Source organism: Dipodomys spectabilis, unplaced genomic scaffold, assembly GCF_019054845.1.
Source record: "Dipodomys spectabilis isolate Male_0828 unplaced genomic scaffold, ASM1905484v1 ptg000373l, whole genome shotgun sequence".
Taxonomy (NCBI): Eukaryota; Metazoa; Chordata; class Mammalia; order Rodentia; family Heteromyidae; genus Dipodomys; species Dipodomys spectabilis.
The window spans coordinates 607,918-622,827 of record NW_024871050.1 but is presented as its reverse complement, the minus strand read 5'-3'; the positions used below and the strand labels follow the sequence as shown (position 1 = coordinate 622,827).

General features: G+C 37.0%; 1 protein-coding gene across 1 annotated transcript in view; it reads right to left on the bottom strand.

Moving 5' to 3' along the window:
- The window catches only part of Spats2l (spermatogenesis associated serine rich 2 like), a 167,297-nt gene that overhangs the window by 51,184 nt on the left and 101,203 nt on the right, over window positions 1-14,910 (bottom strand). The window contains exons 4-6 of the mRNA XM_042667030.1: window positions 8,001-8,109; window positions 5,140-5,189; window positions 2,575-2,821 (exon numbers count right to left, since the gene is read on the bottom strand). Of these exons, the coding sequence (XP_042522964.1) occupies window positions 2,575-2,821; window positions 5,140-5,189; window positions 8,001-8,109 (406 nt within the window). The remainder of the gene's footprint in view (window positions 1-2,574; window positions 2,822-5,139; window positions 5,190-8,000; window positions 8,110-14,910) is intronic.

Sequence of the window (14,910 nt, the reverse complement as noted above, 5' to 3'; positions counted from 1 at the left end):
CAAATTTATGGGCCAGGCTTTTAGTTTATGATTGATATCAAAACAGCAACTTGAGTAATTAGATTTTGAAAGTAATTCATGGGAGAGCAATAACAAGTAAAGTTGGGAATCTGCTGCTCGATTATTTAATTTCTTTTTTCTGCCCTGACAATAAATCAAGACATTCTAAAAACTGTAGGCATAGTACAAAATGAATTAAATTTTTTTTGTGTGAGGGGGATCTGAATTAAAAATGAAAATAGGTTACCTTTGCTGCTACTGTCTGGTTTTAAGAAATGATCATGTAGTCACTAAAGAGGGACTGTATTACTGGGACTATTTTTAGAGTTGTTAGGAAATGTGTTTTTGGAAGAAAATTAGTGCTTTGTGAGTGACTTAGAAGTGTATTGTACAGTGTTTCAGTTATTATTATATATGCTTCCTCATAGTGTCCCTCATCTGGTACCTATCACCATGCAATTTTTGGTTTGTGTCTGCCTAAAGGGCCAGACGGAACTCTTTCTAGACAGGGATGATGCCTTATTCATCTTTAGTTGGTCATAAGATTGCACTGTCGCATCAACATCATTGGTGTAATATCCAGGGGTCCTGAGTACACATCTCAAAATTGCTTCTGAATCCTCTAAGTCATCTCTACCATCCTTGAGACCACAAAATGTCCCTGGATTGTTCAGTTTGGACATGACACCTCTGTTTTCCAAACTTTAAACTCAGTAATGTACCTGCTCTTCTCTCTGCAAGATGAGAATGGGATTCATTGACTCAGTTCCTCAGAGGTTCCTGTGGCAGCTAGCCCAGGGCCCTGAACATTAAGAGGTTTTTAAACACACCATCAATTCAGTATTCTTAAGATTTTATAACTAGGAGTTTGGGGAATAAAAAAATTAGAGAGGCATTCTAAAAAACTGAAGGAACATTTTAAACATTTACCAAAATGACTGTAGATGAGGTTGAGCAGGATGTTCAATGAATTACGATCACAGGAAATGTCTTGCACAACAAATATTATCCTGTTTCTTAAACTTTCTTATGTCTACCTGGACAATTATGACTACTAAAGAAGTTGTATTAGCCTAGAAAGTTTCACTGTGGATATCCAGGATATGGTCAGATGACTAGGACTCATCTTCTGTGTAAATTAAGGGATGATAGTGTTTATAACTTCACTGAAAGTTTTTCAGTGACTAACCACATACCAATTCTTGTGTTAAAGCTAGCCCCCCAACACCCTTCATCATTCTACATTTGTGACAGTTGTATTCCAAGTACACACACATACAAACATACTTATTGATCCTTCCTTCACCTATCAAAGATAAAGAAACAGTGTTCATACTATTCAGTTGAGTACTGTCTTACTTCTTTTAAGGGCTTAAACCATTTTGTCACTTTATAAGGACTTCTGTTTTAGTTATTCCTGAAGTTCATATGTTTTTATTTGAAGTCTATTTCAAGTAGGTTACATTTTATGTAAAGTTTATTTTAGGATGTTATAAAAGTGGAGCAGTGGGTCAAATAGAATTGAGAACCACTGATCTATCAGATTCTGGTACAGTGTATGCTATAGTTTGAATGTGTCTTCCAAAATCCACATGCTGGTAACTTAATTCCCAGTGCAACAGTTTTGAGAAGTGAGACCTTTAAGAGGTGGTTAGGTCCTGAGGGTACCACCCTTACAGATGAGTTGAAGTTGATATCTCTGCAGTAGTTCTGTTACTGCACGAACATATGATTTATAAATGGAGGGAAGAGTTTGGTCTCTTTCCTCCCTTTCCTTCATTTCTCCCCCTTCTTCCCTAATCCTGGATTTCTCAGCCTCTAGAACCACGATCCAAATAAACAGTTGTTTATAATTAACTATTTGTGGCATTCTAGTATAGAAGTAGTAGAAAACAGACTAAAAGAGCTTTCTCCTTTCGTGGAAAGGAAATGGGACAGTAAAATGATGTACCCAACGTCAAACAATAATTAAGAAGCTGCTTTCTTTAGATTAATTAATGTATGGCTTGTAGCACAAATAACAGTGCAGATTCTAACACCCTGGATGTTCTATTACTTTATATAAAAATCAGCAGTCCCCACCACCCTTTTTTATAAGCCACGTGTACCCTCTGTTATTATGAACCATTTTTTAGCATTTTGTCTGTAAGTTATTAAAGATTGATGATTCTGGCTCTTAAAAAAATCAGCAGGACTTAAAATAATTTGGTTGACCCCTTCTAAAACAAAACATTTAATAATATTTCCTTTGGTCACCAATTGCCTTTCCTTTATTTCATGCAAAAGCCAGCAAGGGTGTCTATGATGAATCTCTTTAAACTAATGTTTCCTATTTACCTGAATATCCTGATATGGACTACAACCAGAGGGGCTTTTAGGGGGAAAAAGAATCCAGTGACTTAGGCACTGGGCCAGACTGAGTACTTCTCCTCAGCCACGTTGCACTGTAGATCCACATCCTGAAGCTAGCATATCAGTGCCACCTTTCACTTCCACGGTTTCACTAGCAACAACCTCAGCCCAGTGAGCTCCATTTGCACTGCCTTCCTTCCATGCAGTGAAGGAATGACTGACCTGGGACCCCACGAAATGCCTTTGTTGGTTCCTCCAGTATTGAGATCTTTCTTTCACGAGGGGCAAGGCCTGGTTTTTCATTGGCAGAGTCAGTGGATGAACTGTCCTTCTCACAGCCATTGATATGGCCATTCTGCACTGGGGGTGTCTGCTGCTGCAGGGGCCCCGTCTCAGGCCTCTCCCCCTTTTCTTTAGCATCTTTGTTGTTTTGATGCTGCTTGGATTTGCTCCTTTTCCTTTTATTGTTCTGCAAAGAGAAACAAATGAGAAAATAATGCTCAGCTCACACTCTTGAATGAAAGGTGAATCTGAACACTAAAATAAGTTTTTTTGGTTGTTCCTGGCTCTTTTAAGAAAATCTTTACATCTTTATTAAAAATTCAAATTAACTTAGATATTTTCTGTATATGGTACATTGCCTAAACTTTTACTTCACAAGGAAACAAAAAGTTTCCTTTAGAAGGAAGAACACCAGAAAGAAATGGCTTAAATAGCAGAGACAGTGAGCAACTTGAGACCAATGTATGAATGATAATACAGTAATGTACTAACATCTTGTGAATGCTAACAGCCTGAAAGAACTTGGATTCAGTATTAGTACTATTCGGAAATAGCTCCATCACTTAAAGTGGTTTTGGGTGAGGTTGGCCAGGTGGGCATGGAGTTTCCACCATCTGAGGAGCAAAAGTAGGCAGGCAAAATGAGGACAGGGAAGGAAGGTCCTCAAAGTCCACACAAGCACTAACCAAGCAGAAAGGTGCTGGAATTGCTCCCCTGTTCCCAAAGTCCCAGGTATTAACAGGATCCACAATAACCTCAGCTCTTAAGTTGAAGCAGACAATAGGTATAAGGGCGTGCCAAACTGTTCTGGATATGGAGTGTGCAGCTGGGTTTCTGGATCTCTGGGCTATTAGTTGAACAGCAATACAAGACTTGCTTTTATTCACTTTGAAATAGCACAACCCTATGGTTTCTGCAACCGAAACTTTTTAGACCCCAATAGCACACTATGTCTGTGTTATATTTCTTTCCTCAAAACATCCTGGTAGCAAACATAGAACACTATGTAGGAAATGAAGAACATTTTTCTTTTAATTACGTCTTACTGGTCTTTGGTTTTGTATCTAATTGGTATTCAATGTTCATAACCATCAGTATTGCCAACCTTAGCCAATCAACAGACACCTGAGCACCTATGGAGTCTGTGAGTACCAGCTAAGCAGCAGCCTGGCTTTGAACTTCTTCCCTAGGAAAGAAAAAGAAACTGTTTCCTTGTTTTCACTCTATTGTTCACTGTTTCTTTTCCTTTGAACCCTCAATCATGCCTTGGTAAGGCACCCTTAGGTGCAGAAAAAAGGGGCACTTACTCTTTCATGGACCCCCTAGTGGCTTCTGGTTTTCAAGCACCTGCATGCAGGTAGGGGAATCATTGCCCTCCAGAACCTCCAAGAGGGAGGCTGAGTAACTACTTAGGTCTCCAGCTGCCAACTGCTCTTTTATTCATAGCAGAGAAAATTAAAACCCAAACCACACATCTGAAATTTTTCCATGTAAAGATAAATACTGCCTTTCAATCATTTGCAAATTATCTTCATCTCATGCAGAAACCTGGGAAGCTATGATTTAAAGATAAGCAGAGATTGACAGAGATGGTGGCATACAACATGGAAAAGAAAAATTCTTCCTATTTTATGTGATACCAGAAGGAAAAGAGCAAAGGAAGAGTCTATAGTTTCAGTCATCTTGAGGTTGTATCAAAGTAATACTACTTTTTTTGAAACCTGCTCTACAGGCCTGTGACCTTCCTCTTCAGTAGGGAAAGTGTGGAGCAGCATCTTACATTCTGGAAGGACCACACCACAGGGCTTTTATGTTACTGTGGAGATGGGTGGGTCAATGGCTGAAAAGAACAGCAGAATTTGCTGGTGTGTGTACAGGCTCACTGTGTTTATGCTCAGGAGTCAATGCCTCTTTATGACTAGAGGAGAAAACAGACAGGGTAATTTATCTGGGACAGAGCAAAATCTCCTCTCTGCTCCCAGGGAGCACCATGACAGTGTTCAAGAAGATCCCATGCTCCCTTTTGCTTTTAACGCATTTTGTTCTTCTTTTATTAAAGATCAGCTTTAGAGTTCAGCAGAAAAGTATCTCAAAACAGCCTTGGACAGATTTATTTCCGTTAAAAAATGTGAACATATATTCAGAGCTTTTCAAGTTATCTTTAAAATGCTCTAATTTTTTTCCTTTGTACTATGGGATATGTTTGGGCAAGTTAATGTCTTGAATGTTTTGAATTCTCAGGCTGAGTTCCCCTGAATATTTTCAAAGAAACACAATTCTGGCACTTCTTCAACTTACCTGGCGGTTAAAAATACTGAATAGAAAAGAAGAGTATAGGAATGAACATGGCTGGTAGTTTAAGAAAGACATGAATTTGGAAGTTTTTTGGGTGTACATATTAATGAATTTGAAAGAAGGATAAAATTGGCAGCTTCTTTAAAATGATAACAGCTATGAAGGTTTGGATTGAACATGTTATTAATGTATGATCAACATTAATCTTACCTTCTTTTTTCCTGTCATATTCCATTCTTTTAGAACTTGAATTGCACTGCCTAGATAAAGATAAATAATCTTCAATAAATATCCATATAATAAAACACTACACAAAATTCATCTTTTTTCATCTTGGTAGCAATTTTTTTAGGGGGGAGACTTTTTCATTGTGTTGATAGATCTGCCTTAATAAAAATGCCAGTTCATTTCTTATTTCCCAGATTTTCATTTAATTCACAGCACAAACATGATTTTATCAAAGTATTAAGCCCTAGTACATGAAGCTTGTTTTTATTTTATCACTATATTGTCTTAGGGGAAAGGAACAATACCATGAGAATTTTCTGATAGCTTCATTACCATACATAGAATTAAAACTGCTCTGTTCAATCGATGAATAATACTACCGTAATCTTTGAAACAAAACTCCATTAACCATATGCCTCGTAGCTTTTTTTTTTTTTTTTTTGTCGGTCATGGGGCTTGAACTCTGGGCCTGGGCACTGTCCCTCAACTCTTCAGCTCAAGGCAAGCACTCTACCACTTGAGCTACAGCGCCACTTCCATTTTTTTTCTAGTGGTTTATTGGAGATAGGAGTCTCAAGGTCTTTCCTGCCCGGGCTGGCTTTGAACCGCGATCCTCAGATCTCAGTCTCCTAAGTAGCTAGCATTACAGGTGTGAGCCACCAGCTCCTGGCTGCCTCGTAGCTTTCTTTTTTTCTGCTCTTGCTCTTTATGTTCCTAGGCCTACAAGAGAATAAGGAAATCAGAGCCTGTGATGTTAGTTTCTCTTTCTTCACCATGGAGATAGATGATTTGGTCTTTACAAGGCATCCATTTTGAAATCAACTGAGTTCATTATATGTCTACTGGGTCCCAGGTTATGCATGGACCTAAAGGAGAAGCCTGATCCAGTGAAGTTAGACCACATTTTCAAAGAAATGTTTCATCCCTGGTCAGCCACAATCAATGTTCTTACGTAGTCCAACAGACTTCATCTATTCCAATGGTGCTGGGGTAATTTCCAGAAAAAGTTACAGGTAACAGTTGTTTTCATATAAAGAGGTACTTCTTAAAAACAGTGGCTCTTAAAATGTATTCTTGTAGCAATTTGAAGCATTCTTATAAGATCCCATTAGACTAATAACTCTGTACAAAGTGTTGGTTAAACAAATATAAACTTCAGGTTGGTCTTTTTAACAGATTCAAAACTAGTACGGTCCCAATTATTTGAGTATGCTGTAACTGACAGATAAGCAGAGAGCTATATTGCTAATGTTTAGACAGGCTAATTTATTCCTATCTCTTCAAAGTTTCCAATTCAGTGCCTCCTGTTAGACTTGTTTGAGTTGCATACAGTTGAAGTAATGAGATTGTGCCTAAAAATAAGCTATAATTTAGACTCCTATTGACTGGGTTGGTCTTTCTCTTAATTTTCCCAGAGAATTAAAGTTTCCTAGCATTTTCCTGCTGATGAACTAAAGGGAATCACTTTCATGAGGTTTCTTAGTAAGTCATTCCAGTGTTGACCATTAGAGCCATTCTTACTTTTACTAAGCACTATTCTTTTTAATCAGGAGAGCATGAATTGCTTACTGCTTCTGCAATGGCTATATTTAATTAGTCCTCTAATTTTTGTCTTTTAGCATACATTCTATCTGTAATTTGAGCAGTATATGGATATAGTAATTCTGAAGAAGAAATATTCATATTTATGGAGGATTTAAAAATGTTATTAAATTTGAGTTATACTCAAGCTGCTTGGGTTTTTTTAAACCACTTAGAATTAAGTGTCATCAACATACCTCATAAATGAGTCCTATTAAATAATTTTTTGACTCTCACAGGAGAAAACATTGAGAAAAGTTACCTGTAAGAGATTTGCCTGCAGGTCTATTTTGAGTGATAATCACTTAATCTAATTAAGCCCCCTAAACCTGGACTGCCAATATCAGAATGTGAATATGTTGCTTGGTTCCAAGATCTTGCCCTGAAATGCAATTATACTTGTAGAAACTCAAGAAAGTTATTCTATTTGTAACTAAACCATACTGTCAAATAATGTGTGAATAGAGTACAACTGAGAAATGTGCTGACAGGTCTTCTCTAACCTTATTTGTCAGATGAGGTTTAACTAGTCCATTATTTATAAAACAGAAACAAATAGCAGGAAAGAAGATATTTCTAAGGACAGGCAAGAGATCTTTGTTTAAAAGCAATATTTGTTTTGTTTGTTTATGGGAAGAACATTTCTCCATAATTTACAAAAATGTAAGCTTAACACTGCAAGCTTACAGGATAAACATATCCTTGAGATTTTAGATTCTATAATATCACTGGTGATGGACCATTGGAAACAATAAACAAAATTTTAGAAAGTAAAATGCTTTTGCGGTAGTTAACTGATATCTCATTTAATGAAGTAGTCTAAAATTCATAAACTAAGGACATTTAAGCATAAACCAGTCCACTTAGACTAAGTATTTAGCTCAAGAATTTCAGTCACAGTGCTAAGCACAATTATGCTGGTGGAAGAGGTGAGAAGGTGTTTCAGCGTAGAAATCAATTTTATTGTCCTCCATATATAAGGATATATCAATAGAAAACTGGACTGATTGTAGGCAAGGCAATTAGAAGCATTAAGTCAATAATCTTTGGAAATTATCTTTTTATCTCTTTATATTAATGAGGGGATTATGATTTCTAACATCTACTCTTATTGAGTATATGTATGTATTTTTTTAAATTGAGTACATTTTTAGGAGAAGTAAAATATTAGAAACAAATATTCAGGTCATTAAGAACAAAAAATGCAGAACATATGGAATATTTAGTTCCAATGTTCATCTTCACGGATCATGAATACTTACCATCCACGAAGGCTTGCACAGCTCTGTCCACATTAAAATCAAACTGTTGTAGCACCAGGACAATTTCATTATTGCTTTTGTTGGGAACAACTGATCTAACTGCATAGATCTAGAGAAAAAAAGAAAAGAAAAAGTTAAAAAAAACCACTTGAAATATTTTTTTTCAACTAGAAATCTCTCCACTGGCTAGAAAGGTCTAGAAAAGCCAACTAATCTATCTTCTTACCAGCAAACATACTCCAGGCATTTCAGACCAGTGAACATTCATCCTGGTAATCACCTTGATACTCACTTTATTTGTGGACACACTTGTACAGAGTATCCCTTGTTAGACATGTAGGAACATGGGTGAAAAGCCAACTCCAGTTTGGAATCTACCCTCCCCCAAGGATGAAATGCATACAAGATGTGCTTTTAGTGAGGACACAGAATCTTTTTCTGTCTCCAGCCTCCTTTCTACTGGCTCAGGGGGTATCTTTAGAAAACTTACAGAAATAGCTTCAAGCTTCAATCTCACAGTGGCAACAGTCACATTCCATTAGTGTTTATCAAGATAGGACAATGTGGATTGCTGTATTTTTGAAGTAGTATTTTTGTTTTAAATTTTATTGTATTATTAAGGCGATGTACACAGAGGTTACAGTTTTTTCTAAAATACAAAAAGTGTTCTTCCATTTTTGAAAATCAACCTTGGAGAATAGTAAAAGCAAGGAGCAAAGGATTATATAGGAGCTAAGGATTCTGATAGATGCAAGTTTATTATACTCAATCATTAAGGACCTTATAAGCATTTTAACCAAACGGCATGTGTTCTTTTTTGTTGCCTATCTGAATTAATTGGCCTTTATCTTATTATTATTATAGAATACTCTATTGTAGAAGAAACCACATCATCCCATTTTCTACCATAAGGATTTCTATATTAACAACCATTAGAGTATTGCATGGCGCCAAGGTTAAGTGATCATTAAAGCACTGTGCAATCTTTATATATGTTCATTCATGAGTCCATTGTGACCAGTAAGTTTTAGGGTAAATGCAGTTTATTATAATCACAGTCATGCAATATGGACGAAAGCGGAATGGTGTATGTAATGTGACACTATTAACCATAGCATTTAACTAAGCAGTACAGCCCACTTCTTGATTATGTTATAAAATAGGCAGTCTATTCCATGTAGATCTGTTTGTAAGAATATTTAGGTTATAATGAGGAAACAGCACAAGCTATGAGCATATGACTTATAGAGGTGCTGACACAATTATTGATTAGAAAGTTGGTTCCAAATCCTGACATTTCTAAATGCTAAATATTGAAGTTTTACTGAGGACTCTAATGCAACAGTAATTTGTATATATGTGACTCAAGATTCCTTTGATATTTCCCATGGCTATTGGGTATTTTTTAGCGTCCATTAAAAAAGTAACTCTTTAAAACCTAGGTTTTCTCTTGCTTCTTCACTATTCCCTCTTAATACAGCCCAAGTCAGTGAATATTATTTATTTAGTTATTCACTCCGACTGGGTCTCTTTGTGGAGGTCAGTATGGTCTTGAACATATAATCCTCCTGTCTCAACTTTCTAAGTGCTAGGATTATGTGTATGATGACCAGGCCTAGGCAGTGAGTACTTTTAAACATCATTGTATGATAAGACATGGGACTTGTTAGAACACATTAACTTGAGGGGAATATATATAGCGGTCAAATGACACAATTAATATATATTTATTAATTGTTCATAAATTTTATGAAATGATTATCAGGGAAATGACTTTACAGCTATTCTCAGATATGGAAGATGTGAGAAGAGATAGGTTGGGGGAAACATCTTGGGAAGAAGGAATCTGTTGAGAAAAGAGGCATAGTAAGAAAGGAGTGGCTGGAGGTGCGGATGGAGGGAGGTACAGGATTAGACTTGTAAAGTACAGAGGAAGCCAGACAAGGGCAGGAATCAGATCAGACACTACAAAGCTGTGCAAATAATACAGGTCTTTGTGAGCAACCCTCAACTATCCTTTTGCTGTCTGGTCCTTTCTCCTTCTTTCCTCATATTAAAAGGTTTGCTTTTTTATTCTACTTTTTGAAATAATAAGAGAGTCCAAAGGGGGGAAAATTAAAGCAAAACCCAAAAATCTTATATTTAGCCCAGAAAGGTCATTAACAATCTAATAATAATTTTCCTCACAGTTACTAGTGTATTAGTTATATATAAAAATTATATGTTACCCTCCTGATAACTTCTAAATAAAATCTTAGCAATTCCAGGCACTGTAGTTTGGCTCATATTATATATAATTTTCTAATAATTACTATCATTATTATAATATCAAGCATGCCTTTCTAAATACAATGCTTAGCTATTAATTACATTGACTGTATTATTGTTACATTAGAGCAATGTTTTCAACCCACATACACAGCTGTGTCAACAGTAAAGATCAGTAATATGGAATAATCATAGAAATAATTACTCTCTCTGCGTCTCGTCCCTCCCCTGTAAAACAAACAATGTCTTACTACCTTAAAGCAGAAGACAAAATAAAAATTGCTTGGAGAGAAAATTCCTTTTTAAGAAGCTTAAATTACTTCTCCTATTCTTTTAGCAGAAAACAAAAGCTATGCAACCCCTGGGTGTAAAGGTGATGAAAATGTGTTCTATCTTGTCATCTTATGTGTCCTAACTCTGGAAATTGTCAATAACTGAGTTCTGATATAAAATCAAATATGAAACTTGGACATAATTCCCAGACAATAATACTTCATTAAGATAGGTGTGTCAAGTTTTATAGAAATTAGGAAAAAGGCAAACAATCTACAATAACATTAAATTTTAGCAAATTCTTGGGCCAAACTATATTTCTGCTTTGACCACTGAGCTTTGCTTCTGTGGAGACAGCACCACTATCTTCCAACCTTCTTAGTTATAAATTCACTCCACTTCTTTTTCTATGGAAATTTCTTTGAGAAGGCTGGAGCAATTGCATAGGCTGATATATGCAAATAAACAGACTGGAAACTCTTTGTGTCAACCTGGAATTCAGCAGTACCATAGGGTTTAAGCATTTAAAGCTAAGAGAGAACTCATTATGAAGTAGCATTAAATACAGAGTGTGGATAGCCAAGACAGTGGTATGGTGAGTTTGTGCTCACAGCTGTCTCTGCAATGGGAAATGCAGCTTCTGAGAGCCAGGGATCCAGGAGGGAAGATCAATTAATGTGTGTCTAATAGACGATTGCATATAGACAATTCATAAAACTCATGCCCCCACAGTGGCTGTTTTTGAGGCTGTTTCTGATGCTGATTCACACACAGCCAAACTATCCTGCCCACAAACCAGGCTGGTGTAGTGGCTGCCACAGCTTCACATCTAAGTCCACTGCTGATAGCTGCTGCCCAGTGCAGCCTATTGGCTCTTCACACCCAAACTAGAATGGTCCATAGGTACCTACCAGGTGGTCACTCAGACTGTTGAGGGACAATCAGAACCACTGATTAATGGTCCATTTTTACCAACTCTTCACTTTTCCAAGATCATGTTCCTTTATTTTGTGTCTACTAATTTTTAAATCAAGCTTAGTACATTGAATTTGCTCTTTAAAAAATAAATTGTTCTGCTGCTATCTTTTGAGTATTTTCATTCTGGAGTTTTCCGGCCCTACAGGCCATTCTGCCTCAGCTCCTCTACCCCAGCATGGCTCCTGTCTATACTAAACTGAGCAGCGCTTGGTATGACTTTCATGGACACTATCTGGTTTCAGTTCCCCTGTACCCGAGCCGCCTAATTTAAGAGCTGTTAGCAGGTTTCCTCCTTCATTCCTTCTTGTGCATTTTCTGGGTCTGTTTGTAATGACTCTTTATAGACATTTTTCTTTGCTTACTAATGAGTCACTTAAACTGTGCCTGAATTTCAAAAGTGATTCTCACCAAAGGTTTCAATCCACCTACTCAGTTGTGAGGCTAGCAAAGATCCAACATTTTGAGATGGGCACAAAACAGGGGTCTTTTTCATGAAAATTCATTCCATGCTTCAACCATAAAGTACAAAACTCCCTCTGTACTGTGGAAGACTGGTTTTAAGGTCCTCAAAAGTACTCAAATCTATCAATGCTCAAGAACTGTACAGAAAATGACATACTATTTTCAAACAACTTATGCATATCCCGTATATATCCCAAATCATCTCTAGATTGTTTATGATATCAAGAAAAGTGCAAGAGCTAGGTAAACAGTTTTTATACCGTGTTGCCTAGGAAATAAATTATGCACATGCTCAATACAAATGCAATCTTTTCCTATTTTTTTTTTTTTTTTTTTTGGTTGGTCATGGGGCTTGAATTCTGGGCCTGGGTGCTGTCCCTGAACTGTTCAGCTCAAGGCAAGTGCTCTACCACTTGAGCCATAGCGCCACTTCCAATTTTCTGGTGCTTAATTGAAGAGTCTCATGGACATTCCTGCCTGGGCTGGCTTTGAACCATGATCCTCAGATCTCAGCCTCTTGAGTAGCGAGGATTACAGGTGCCTGGTGCCTGGCTCCTGAAAATTTCTGAACCACACTTTACTGAATCCCTGGATGTGGAACATGTGAATACAGAGGGCTAAGATCATTACTTCTTTCTTGAGAACTTAATAATGAGATGAAATCTGTCTAGTAACAGCTGGGCTCTGACCTGCTTTTCTAAATGTCCTTCTTAATCTACCCCATCACTGACACGTTTCAGCTTTTTAGACCCACCTCTATCTAGGCTTTTCCTTTTGACCTGAGGTGATTCCTGCCCAAGTCCTCCATTCCAGAGGAGGTGCTGTGTATTCCCTGAAGTCCTTCCCTGTCTATCCTGCCAGAGTGTCCCTGCCTCAATATACATAGCCCTTTGTCAGTAAATGTCTGCCAACATTTGCCACTTTCTCCTTTTATATCCTGAAGATTTGTGTATATACATCACCTAGGCAGCAAGCAATATGAGGACAGAATCCTCTATCATTTCTGTATATAGTTAGCACACCCTCCCAGCCTGACTAGTCTGGGGCATTCAATAGATATTGAGTAAATATCTGTTGAGTGAGAAAATGTTGACTGTAGCTACACCAGGCTGCCTGATGTCAAAGAAACACTCTATCAGAATGAGGCCACCACCCCATCATTCTGTATCTCCCATCCACAGTAACAGGGATGGGTGTCAGCTGACTATGATGTAACCATTATACAGGTATAGAAAACATATATAGACTCTTTATATTTCAGTAAAAGAGATTGAAAGATTATGAGATTTAAAATTTCTTATAATTCTGCTTCTGTGTAATAAGGAAATCAGGGTATTTTTGTGGGGAAAAAAGCATAGTAACTGGCTATTGATCATGCCAAAGTCCAGCTTAGAAGTCCTGAGTAAGTGACAGGCACAGAGGACACAGAAAAGAGCCAGGGATAGTTCTGCCCTAAGGAGTCACAGACTAGCCGTACAGTCAGAAATGTCTATAATAAGAGGATGTAATAAGTGCTTCACTGTCTTTATGAACAAGGCATTATACTACTACAGAGACGTAATTAAGTTTGCCCAAGGAATGGAGAATACTTTCAGAGGGGAGAGCCAAATGCCATGGAAAGAGCATTAGAATTAAACAAGCCCATGTTCTAATCTTGGCTCTGCTACATGCTAGCTCTGTGACCTTGGGTGAACTACTTGGATCTTTGAAACTTGGTTTCCCAGCTATAAAATAAGGACATTACTTGCTAGAGAGTCTGTAAAAATGGGAAGAGATGATGCATGCAAAGTGGTTGATATAGAATTTGACATATATTAGGTACTCAATAAATTTTAAACAGAAAAAAGTGGGAACATTTATAGAGGGCCATGAACTGAAGAAGGTATGCTCTGAAATTGCAAGAATATATAGCTAAGAATGTTGATCGTGCCCCTTTTTGGAGGACGTCCTTCCTCTATAGCATCACCTGAGGGACAGTAGACCCAAGACATTCCCTAAGCTCTCCTCCCCTATAAGCTATTGGTACCATAAGGAAGTCCATCTATGTTACACATATGTGACTAATAAATACTTTTGCTCCCTCTTATTCTTTCATTCAATTATTTACTAAATGCTCAAGCATTGAACTAGTAGCTTGGTATAGCAGTAATAAGAGATATAGTAACTAACCAAACCTAGAGAAGGAAATAGATGCAAATGGATATACTAAAAATTAATATACAAATACACTTTGACTTACAAGAGTTGCACATCCCAACAAATCTTATACAAAGTTAACAATAATATAAGTCAACAGAGTATTTAATACACTTAATCTACAAAACATCATGTCAGCTAGCCTATTATTTTAAATGTGTTCAGACCATTTATTTTCATCCACAGTTGGATGAATTAAATCAATACAAAGCCTATTTTTTAACAAAGAAGCAAATATTTTATTGAATACTGTGTTAAAAATGAAAAAAATCAGAATAGTTAGATCAATGTCACTTTCCTATCATTGTAAGGTCGAAAAATTGATAAGCCAGAAATGGTCTATAATTGTACCTCACATTATACAGGAAGCAAACAGAGTATACTAACACTGAGTTACAATTGTCAGGAAGGCAAAGTAGACCAAACAGACTCTCTGCCTCAGGAATCTCAGCTATTCTACACAAAGGCAAAGAAGCCAAAGAATGAAGAGGGGCATACAGCTGTCTTGCTTGCTTCTTCCTTAACTTCTAAAAGTCCTTTGATACTTTGCCATATCTGTCTAATGACCTCTTTTTTATTTCCACCAACTTGGGAGGATTTTCTTTTCTAAAGCAAATAGCCAGTGCTTGAAGGAAAGAAATATTAACAGATAGGACTAGAAATATGAATAATACTGACAAATAAGTAATCCAGTTGGGAATAATGGAAGATTTTAAAGATGAATCCAGTCACA